The sequence below is a fragment of the Crocuta crocuta genome, unplaced genomic scaffold (genome assembly GCF_008692635.1).
Source record: "Crocuta crocuta isolate KB4526 unplaced genomic scaffold, BGI_CrCroc_1.0 scaffold29, whole genome shotgun sequence".
Classification (NCBI taxonomy): domain Eukaryota; kingdom Metazoa; phylum Chordata; class Mammalia; order Carnivora; family Hyaenidae; genus Crocuta; species Crocuta crocuta.
In genome coordinates, this window is record NW_027533280.1 from 2,480,068 (window position 1) to 2,490,613 (window position 10,546).

General features: G+C 48.7%; 1 protein-coding gene across 1 annotated transcript; it reads left to right on the forward strand.

Moving 5' to 3' along the window:
- The first annotated feature begins 12 nt into the window (after positions 1 to 12).
- On the forward strand, positions 13 to 10,487 carry EIF2B1 (eukaryotic translation initiation factor 2B subunit alpha). Its single transcript, XM_077748080.1, has 9 exons — positions 13 to 129; positions 1,419 to 1,520; positions 2,944 to 3,080; positions 3,181 to 3,297; positions 4,945 to 5,061; positions 5,818 to 5,882; positions 7,239 to 7,314; positions 8,569 to 8,694; positions 9,436 to 10,487. The coding sequence occupies exons 1-9, from the start codon at positions 117 to 119 to the stop codon at positions 9,598 to 9,600; spliced, it is 918 nt and encodes a 305-aa protein (XP_077604206.1). The 5' UTR covers positions 13 to 116; the 3' UTR covers positions 9,601 to 10,487.
- The last annotated feature ends 59 nt before the right edge of the window (positions 10,488 to 10,546 follow it).

The following is a 10,546-nucleotide window of genomic DNA, read 5'->3' on the forward strand; positions in this document are numbered from 1 at the left end:
CCGGAAGTGGAGTGTGGAGGCGGGCTGCGTGCTGACAGCCTCTGTGGCTGCGAACCGGGCGGGTCGTGGGACGCTTCCTAGCAGCGCGGGCGGCCCCGGTCCCCTCGGAGGGCACCATGGACGACAAGGGTAAGTCGGGACGGGCAGGGCCCGCTGGGCCTAACGCGGAGCCACGCAGGGGTGCCTCCGACCTCGCACGCCCAGGCTGGGCTCTGCGAGAAGTCACCTTCCGAGGTTAGGCTGCTCGGCTGGATGTGCAGCTTCCAGTGGCAGCTAAATCCCTCTCGCTGCCGCTGTGTCCAGGGTACCCCGAGGGTATCCCCAGGCCTTCCTCTCCCAACAGTTTCCAGTGCCCTCCTACAAAAAGGGGAGACTTGGGCCAGGGGTGCAGGTCTCCGCAGTCTTGATTTCTTCATATGTAAAGAATGAATAAGATCCCCTGCCTTATTGGATCTGGTACTGGAATTTTAAAAGAAAATTTTAATGTTTGTTTTTAAGAGAGAGAGTGAGTAAGGGAGGTGCAGAGAGAGAAAGAGGGAGATCTAGAATCCGAAGCAGGCTCCAGGCTCTGAACTGTCAGCACAGAGCCGGATGCGGAGCTGGAACTCATCAACAGCGTGAGATCATGACCTGAGCCGAAGGCCGACTCTTAACTGACAGAGCCATGAGGCGCCCCTGGAATTTTTTAAAAAGGCATATTTGATGTGCTCGTCTAGTACTGTTATCAGGGTGTTTTATTACGTGAAGTACAGGGGCAAACTAACATATATCATACTTCTCATTCAAGAAAATAGGGGGGTGACCTTACATATGCATGTAACTATGTGAGCAGGGGAACAGGTTGAATTAGCATAGACCGTCTAGGGAGGTTGACTCTGGGATTCTCCCATGACTTGGAGTTCAGGTTAAGAGGGAGGATGACCTTCCACTATCATTTGGTGCTGCTTAAATTTTATGCCGTTATGCACAGATAGCTTTCTCAAAACAAGAAAAAGAGCTTGTAAATACTAAAGTGGTGTCATCTGTATTGCCATCAATATTTATAATGCCCCTGAAGAAAAACATCCTGAAAAGAAAGTATTTTTTTATTGAAAAAATTTTTAATGTTTTATTTATTTTTGAGAGAGAGATAGAGACAGCATGAGCAGGGGAGGGTCAGAGAGAGAGAGAGGGAGACACAGAATCCAAAGACAGGCGACAGGCTCTGAGCTAGCTGTCAGCACAGAGCCCAACGCAGGGCTCAAACCCACAAACCGTGAGATCATGACCTGAGCTGAAGTCGGACACTTAACCGACTGAGCCACCCAGGCGCTCCAAAAGAAAGTATTTTTAAAACTAGTTTGCTTCTAAGTGAAAAGGTCTCTGCTCTTACATCCTGCTAAATGAATTTGATGAAGCACTTTTTTGTCCCTTCCCAGAGTTGATTGACTATTTTAAGTCTCAGATGAAAGAAGACCCTGACATGGCCTCAGCAGTAGCTGCCATCCGGACTTTGCTGGAGTTCTTGAAGAGAGATAAAGGTGAGGAGGGTCAGATTCGAACACTTTGGGTGTCAGGAAAGTCATTTAATAACTATTAGAGAAGTAGAAAGTGAAAATGCATATGGGCCTGCATAAGGTGATACAGCTCCAAGCTCAGCTTCTCCTTCATTTCAGTCTTTTGTGTTTTTAATGTTTATTCATTTTTGAGGGGGGGAGAGGGAGATGCAGAGGGAGGGGGAGACACAGAATCTGAAGCAGGTTCCAGGCTCTGAGCTGTCAGCACAGAGTTCAGTATGAACCACAAGATCATGACCTGAGCTGAAGTCAGACGCTTAACGGACTCAGCCACCCAGACACCCCCAGTCTTCCTTTTAACCTGGAGAAAGCCCTCCAGTCATCATTAAATGGGTTCCCTTTCACAAGATACACTTTGAATCAAGAGTGACCATGTTTTTTGTTTTGCTAGTTATTTATTTTGAGGGGGGTAAGGGGCAGAGAGAGGAGAGACAGAATCCCAAGCAGGCTCCACACCACCAGCATGGAGCCCAATGCAGGGCTCTAACCCATGAACTGTGAGATGATGATCTAAGCTGAAGTTGGATGCGTAACTGACTCAGCCACCCAGGCGCCCCAGGAGTGACCATATTACATCAAGTCAACCATGAAGCTTAAATTATAGCAATAGCTCAGCTTTATAAGTGTTTATTGAGTTTCTGTCATGTGCCAGAATTTGTGCACTTGCTACAAAGAATGCTCCAGAATAAAATTCTAGTGTTAGTGTCATTCATTGTGATCACCTAATTCAGGCATCCTCAATGTGAGTTTCTTGGTAGAGCGTGATATCTTGTATAAGCAAAGTAACAACAACAAAAGTGCCTTCTTCCATGCGAAGGGCTGGCCTAGGGACACGTGTCTCTGAGGCAACCCCTGCAGTCTTCCCTTTGTACCTACGGTAACACCCAAACACCTAAGCCCTGCCTGAACCACCTCGCACACCTCATCTGCCGCTTCTGCTTCCTGTCCTTCCAGACCGTCCCTCACTAGACTCTGCTTCAGCCCTGGCGGCCTCTCTCTGTCATATCAAGTTTGTCCCCATCTCGGGGTCTTTCTGTAGTTACATCTGTACCTATAACCTTTGCTGCTGGGTCTGTGTGGCTGGATCCTTTCTTACCCAGGTCTCTGTTTAAGTGGCCTCCACTCCAGAGGCCTTTCTCATCATTCTGCTTTTCTCTGTGCTCATTCGGTCTGTGACTTGTGTATTTCTTTGTGTGTTTACCGTCAGCCTCTTCCACCAGAGAGGGAGTCCCGTCAGGGTAGGGACCCCGTCTGAGTGCCCACTGATGTGTCTCTAGCATACAGGATGCACTCAGTAAGCAGTAGTTGAATACCTGAATGAATCACAGACCCACCAAGGGGCTGTGACACTTAAACAAACATCACGTTCCCCGTGTGATCAATCCAGGGGAGACCATCCAGGGCCTGCGAGCGAATCTCACCAGCGCCATAGAAACGCTGTGTGGCGTGGACTCCTCCGTGGCCGTGTCCTCGGGTGGGGAGCTGTTCCTGCGCTTCATCAGCCTTACCTCCTTGGAGTACTCGGTGAGCGCCGCCCTCCCTGGGTTACCTTCTCCTCCTGTGTTCGGCTGCATGTACTCTCCTGGACCTTGCCCTTCCCCGCATTTCGCTCTTGTCTTCCCAGGATTACTCTAAATGTAAAAAGATCATGATTGAGCGGGGAGAGCTTTTTCTCAGGAGAATATCCCTATCGAGGAGTAAGATTGCAGATCTGTGCCATACCTTCATCAAAGACGGCGCGGTGAGTAGGCTTTCACGTGTGCAGTAGCTGGGAGCAAGGACCCTGGAGTTGGACTCCTGGGGCAAAATCCCTCCTGTGCCACTTACTTGCTGCGTCACCTTGGACAAGTTACTTAATCTCTCTGTGCTGCCATTTTCTCATGTTAAATACAGGTAGTAACAGCACTTACCTGATTAGGCTGTTGTGGGAGGAGGTACTGAGATGATCTCAGGACTCTGTACTATGCCTGGCCCATAGTAAGCACGACGCAGGTGTGCAGATGTGGTTGTGGAGGCTGTCGTGTTGCACAGGTAGAGAACCACCTGGGACAGCACGGATGATTCCTGGTTTTATTAAGCTGTCTCACCAAAGAAGCATTTTCATTATTGGATGTGTACTAAATCAAAATTAAGTCCCCGCATAACAGCTCTCGGCACTGGTTCGTACTGACATGAAGGTGAAGGTTAGCACTGGCTTGCGATATTGTCTGTCAGTTCACGTCCAGTGATTTCAGAGATGCAGAGCGGCCAGGGGTGTATGGGCTGAGTGAGGACGGAACTGCAGGTTAAGCCAGGCCCCAGCAAAGGCGCAGTAAAACTTTTATGACGTCTCTCCCACGGCGTCCCTCTTCTGCCAGTCAAACCTCCACGGACCATAAAAGCATTTACTTGCATTTTGACTCTGAAATCTTGTTCCTCGGTTTTATTACCCCCTTCCCAACCTTTGAAGTGGGTTACTCAGTAAACGACGTAATAGCTGTAAGCAGAACTTGCACGAACGCTGGCTGCAGACACAGCCACTTTTGGTCAAGTGGAGGCAAGATTACGACCGCCTCTCACTGAGGCCTCCTTCCGCCACACCGCCCCCGCGCCCCGTCTTCTGCAGGCTCTGCGGGGTTGGAATGTGTGAGGCCCACCCGCATCCGCACTGGTTGAGATGAAATTCAGAGCAGAGCTGCCCACATTTGAACTTGCAGATGAACCTCCTGGAGATCTTAATGCAGATCCTGATTCAGCAGGTCTGGGGGGCTGAGACTCTGCATTCTTGCGAGCTCTCGGGGGAGGCCCAGAAAGGAGCTGGGGCGCTGTGTCCATCCATTTTGCATTACACAGAACTGTGTAGTCTCTTGCCTAGAACACAGGTTAGCAAATGTCTGTACGTTGTATCCGGTCTACAAATAGGTGTGTTCACCTAAGTAGTGTTGATAAATTCTAAAAAATTAGTTAGCCAATGTTTAAATCGGATTTTCAAGAAAAATCGATGCTCTGGCAACAGGGGGACCATGTGACAACAGCTGGAGCTTGGTCCCTCCTCTTTGCTGCCAGCCCCACCCGAGCACGTCTTCATGCAACCTGAAGGTGCCTGCGGGCCTGAGTGTGCAAACCGCATCTTAGAAATGGGAAAACCAGCCCAAAGGGACCTAACAGCCTTCAGATAGAAGGACGTCTGTATCTCGTGAGCCACCCCCCCCTATGGAGACTCCACTCCCACACTCGCTGTGGGAAGAGAGGGCCCACGATACATGTGCCATCCAGGATCTCCGCTACAGATGACCTGTGAGAAGGCACAGAGCAGCCTCGGGGTGCCGGGAACACGCATTAGAGTGGCGGGGAGCATGGGTGATCGCTGCGAAGCCAGCCCTCTTGACGGAGCTTTCTTGGTCCACAGCGAATATTAACTCATGCCTACTCCAGAGTGGTCCTCAGAGTTCTGGAGGCAGCAGTGGCGGCTAAGAAGCGTTTCCGGGTGTACATTACAGAGTCACAGCCTGATTTATCAGGGCAAGTACCGTTCCATTTGGTTATGTGCCCAGCAGTCATTTTTTCTTTTTTAGTGTTTGTTTATTTTGTGGGGGGTGGGAAGGATGGAGGGAGAGAAAGAGAGAGAGAATCCCAAGCAGGCTCCACGCTGTGAGCTCCACGCTGTGAGCCTGACACAGGGCTCAGACTCATGAACTGTGAGATCATGACCTGACCCAAAATCAAGAGTTGGATGTTTAATGACTGAGCCACCGATACATGCCCCCCAGCAGTCATTTCAAAGAGCAAACAGGATGCACACCTGTGCAGGAAGACCCAGAACCTACTCCCAGTTTGCCAGTCAATGGTGCCTGTTCCTGTCCCTGCGGGAACATCGCGGTGGAACTGCAGTTGGCCACGGTACAGGATCTAGGGGTTCCATTTAGTAGTTAAATCAGAGAAACAGCAACCGAATGTCTGGAAAGATTTGAATCAAGGAAAAGATAATTCACCTCTCTCTCTAGAAGGTAATTCAAGGGAAAACTTAGTCCTTTTTTTTCCGAATTTGCATCTCTAACCCAGAGTCCCCAAGAATGTAGTTTTCCTAAAACATACTTTCTTACAAAGAACCCAAATTCTTGTTTCCTTAGTCCAGAATCTTGGGATGTGCCCCTTAATCCGTGAATATGAACTGAGTTTCAAGCCAAGGTGATATGTCATCCAAATTAGGTGATTCATCGTACACCACGATGGGGGCTTTCTTGGACTCTCTAATGTTCTCAAAATATCATTTTCCAGTAAGAAAATGGCCACAGCTCTCTGTCACCTCAACGTCCCTGTCACTGTGGTCCTAGATGCTGCTGTTGGGTAAGTTCCTGTCTTCCTGACCAGTTACTTTTCCTCACTACCCTCAGGGTTGGCTTGGACCAGGGTTTCCAGAGTGAAGGTTTGAGTCCACTCATAAAACTGCACTGGCTAGTGTCCTGCTTCTGAACTGATGGCTGCACTAAACCAGCAAGCCCGTGATAGTCTTGATAGTGTATGCAGGAATCAGTGTATGTAGGGACTTGTGGAGAATAGGAGCCGATTTTGTAGTCTTCCGGTGCATTTTAAGAACCAGATGCAAAAGGTTGAGTTCAGGTTAGCACACGCTGTCAGTGCTCCCTCTTCAGCAGAAGGCATAGGCTGGCCTCAGTGGCACTCTGAGATTCTTTGACTTAACCCGTGCAACTTCACTTCTAAAATTAAGGACAGATTCCAAGAACTGACAGTGTACCTCACAAAAGAGAACAGGACTGATAATCTCTTGTAAGGAAAACACATAAGGCAGATGGTTAAGGCAATTAGGAATGCGTTCAAAAGTCAGCATTTTGAAGACTTGTACATAATTGCTCATTTTCAAAGATAAATTGGCCTTCACCCTACCTGAAAGTTTAAGTTTTTTTATTTTTTTTTTTAATGTTTATTTTTGAAACAGAGCATGAGCAGGGGAGGGGCAAAGAGAAGGAGACACAGAATGAGAAACAGGCTCTGAGCTGTCAGCACAGAGCCCAATGTGGGGCTCGAACCCACAAACTGTGAGATCATGACCTGAGCCAAAGTTGGATGCCCAACCGGCTGAGCCACCTAGGTGCCCCACTTTTATTTTGTTTTAGAGAGTGAGCCAGAATGCAAGCAGGGGAGAGGGGCAGGGCAAGGGAGGGAGAGAATCTTTTGCAGGCTCCGTGCTCAGTGCAGGGCCCACTGCGGGACTTGATCCCACAACCCTAGGATCATGACCTGAACCAACATCAAGAGTCAGACACTCAACTGACCCAGCTACCCAGGTGTCCCAGAAAGATTCTTGAATTACATAACCTGTCTTCCAACTTCAGACCACAACAGGTTTTAAACTTTTTGTTTGTGTTGAGGTGGATGAGAAAACAGAGTGGTGCACACATAGTGAGAATCAGTACCGGGTCAGTTACTGCACCCACACGTGTACCTGCGCTGGGTGGCAGCGTGCGGTGCGCGTTTTACGTGATCAGAGCTGGTTTATATGCCCCCGGTGGCAGAACTGGTGAGAGTGCCCAGGGTGTGGTGTGTCACTGGTTAGGTGCTCTTCTGAAGAAAGTTATGAGAGGAGCTTACCACGCTGAAAATGAAATACTACTGATTTTGGCAGGTGATGATACTAATAGGAGCCAAGAAAAAAGAGCATAATTTTTTTTTTAATTTCTTCAGCTATATCATGGAGAAAGTGGATCTTGTCATAGTTGGTGCTGAAGGAGTTGTTGAAAATGGGGGCATCATTAACAAGGTAAGAACGTGGCTTCTCCACAGTCCGTGCCGCGTCGCCAACCTACCTGCTGGTGGCATTGGGTGTTACGGTTTCCTCATCTAGTCCTAATTAGCCTGCAGACCTCACCATTGCATCAGACGGTTTCCCGGTCCCCCTGGGGCCGCTGATCGGCCAGAGTCTGGTCACCTGTTTTGATCTTTATAAACCATGAGAGTGCAGTTCACCCCTTCTCCAAACATGTTTTAACTGGAATTGGGTTTGGCTGGTTGTTTGTTTTCTAATTGGGCATATTTGACATCAGTGTAGTGTGGTGTCAACATTTCTCTGTCCATCGTTTGACGTGGCAGGATTTCATGATCATTTGTTCCACACGGTGTGTGGCGAAATACACGGAACAGAAAGGTTTCAGGCATACAGTTAGGTGGCGTGACCTCACTCAGCGTGTTTTCCAAGCCCATCTGTGTAGTAGCAGTGTCAGTGCCTCATCCTCCATGGCTGCCTAACGTTCGGGACGTGCACGGACCACGTCTGTTTATCCCCCATTCACGTCCACTTGAGTTGTTTCTACGTTTTGGCTCTTGGGAATAATGTTACTACCAACACGGGTGCACAGTCATCCACTTGAGTTGTGTTCAGTTCCTTCAGGTACATACCGACAATGGAATTTCCAGGTCACGTGGTAATTCTGTGTTCAGCTTTTTGAGGACCCCCCCCCCCCTCACCGACGCTTCCACAGCAGCTGCACCATTTTGCATTCTCCTCAGCAGTGTACAAGGATTCCAGCTTCTCTTCGTCCTTGCCAACACGTGTTTTTTCATTCTGGCCACTCTAATAGGTGTGGAGTAGTATCTCATTGTGGTTTTTACTTGTGTTTGCCTAAGGACTGAAGACCTTGAGCATCTTTTGAGCGTGTATTTGTTTATCTTTGGAGAAATGCCTATGTTGTCGTTTTTTTAACATTTATTTTTGAGAGCGAGAGAGTGTGCACAAGTCGGGGAGAGGCAGGGAGAGGGGGACAGAGGATCTGAGGCAGGCTCTGTGCAGAGAGCAGAGAGCCCGATGTAAGACTTGAATTCACAAGGCATGAGATCATGACCTGAGCTAAAGTCAGACGTTGAATCAACTGAGCCACTCATGTGCCCCAGTGCTGTCATCTTTTTTGAAAGATCTCCTTTAATTCCATAGCCAGAATTACATATATTATGTAAGACATCACACACTTTCAAATGTGCTAGATCATCTCATCCTTCTACATTTTCTATGACTCTCCAGATCGGAACCAACCAGATGGCCGTGTGTGCCAAAGCACAGAACAAGCCTTTTTACGTGGTCGCAGAAAGTTTCAAGTTTGTACGGCTCTTCCCACTAAACCAGCGAGATGTCCCAGATAAGTTTAAGGCAAGAGTTTGGTTTCTTGGGTTTGTTTTTTTTTTACATATTTGAAGGGGTATCTGAGTCTGAACTGAAACCTTTGCAGAAAAGCAATGTAAGAACATTTCAGTAAGTTACTCCTCTCCCATCACAGTTTTCTCCAACCCCTCGGATGCAAAGATCAGTTATTGGGTGAACTGAGAGTCAGAGAGATGCATTTATCCCCAGAATTTCTATCTGTCAGTCTCTCACACATGCGAGGAGGCCGTGAGGAGGCAGGGAAAGGGGAAAGCAGACAGTTGAGTCCAGGGTTTAGAGTTCACTGTCCAGGCTCAGCTCCCGTCTCACCGCTTACAAGCATGTGACCTGCGGCACATGCTCTCATTTGTTGCCCTGAACTTCAGCTGCACGGAGTCCTTACAGCTCTGAGGTAATCTCGGAGGAAAGCTCAGCACGTGCCAGGCACAAAATCAGTCTCTGTAAACAGCGTGAATTGTTACCTCAAGAGGTTTGGAGAAATGAAGCCAGCACACCAGTGAGCGCAGACGCGGTTTGGATTTTCACTACACTGAGGCAGTTGGCCAGTAGGCCGCCCCCTCAGGCTCACCCGCGCGACTCTGCCCTCCTCACCAGGGCGCTGCGCGGCTGGCTTCTCGCGTTTTCAGGGAGCCCCTTCACATAGTAGCGCACTGGCTGCTCGCGCTCATGCTGGTTCTGAGCCCTGTGTGTGGGAAAAACCAACACATGCTCTCTCTCCTCTCTCCTCAGTATAAGGCAGATACTCTGAAGTCTGTACAGACCGAACAGGATCTCAAAGAGGAGCACCCATGGGTCGACTACACCTCCCCTTCCTTGATAACACTGCTCTTTACAGACCTGGGGGTGCTGACGCCCTCAGCAGTCAGCGACGAGCTCATCAAGTTGTATCTGTAACCACTGGACCGCCTCCTGCTGGCGCACAGCTCATGTACTTGGGGCAGGGTGAGTAGCCTCTTGACTCCGTGGTGAGTCAGGCAAAAACTGGATTTTTAAGATTTTATTTTTATGTAATCTCTACACCCCATGTGGGGCTTGAACTCACAGCCCCAAGATCAAGAGTCGCGTGCCCCACCAACTGAGCCAGCCGAGCGCCCCTAAAACTGAATTTTTTGTGTGTGTGAAGACGTATGGACTAAGGACCTAAAACTTCAAGAATTTTTTATTCATTTCAGCCCCATCTATGATGTATTCACGGTTTCCGTAAAACCCAACGTGAATTGTGCTTATGGTTTCCAGACACTTTCCAGTTTCCAGAAATATAAATTAGATGATTGGCTACTTATCCAATGAAAGACATGCCCAAGCCCACCTCCCTTCTTCCCTGCACTCCAGACTGATTTACTAAAAGCATCAATTAAAGAGGTGCAGGCCTGAAAATGCAGACCTTCCTAACTGCAACCAGGCGCCCCTTCAGGAACTAACAGCTGCCCGGGACACACGTTATGTACGGTGCCTTGTGACAAAGGTTGGAAACTGTGTTCAGTTCACATCAGGCTTCCAGCGGTGAACACGGGTCAGGGGCTGCCAATCCCCTCGTCGGGATTGGGACACAGGATGGAAACCAGCAAAAGAACACAAGGAAGGTAGAAACCGCATTTAGCAGGAGCATTCAACGTGGCTCATCATGTATGAAGACCTTCCAGAACATTTATAAGTTGAAATTCTGCATCTGTAAAAGATGTGAATCTACTTCAGATGTGTTTATGCCTAAACAGCTTTTTAAAATTGTACTTGGGGACAAATTGAGCATCTTTTCAAATAAATTACGCGAAAGGTTTTGAGACGGTGTCGCATCAGTAGAGAGCCCCCTGGGACCCAGAGGCCCGGGCCTTCGCGGTGA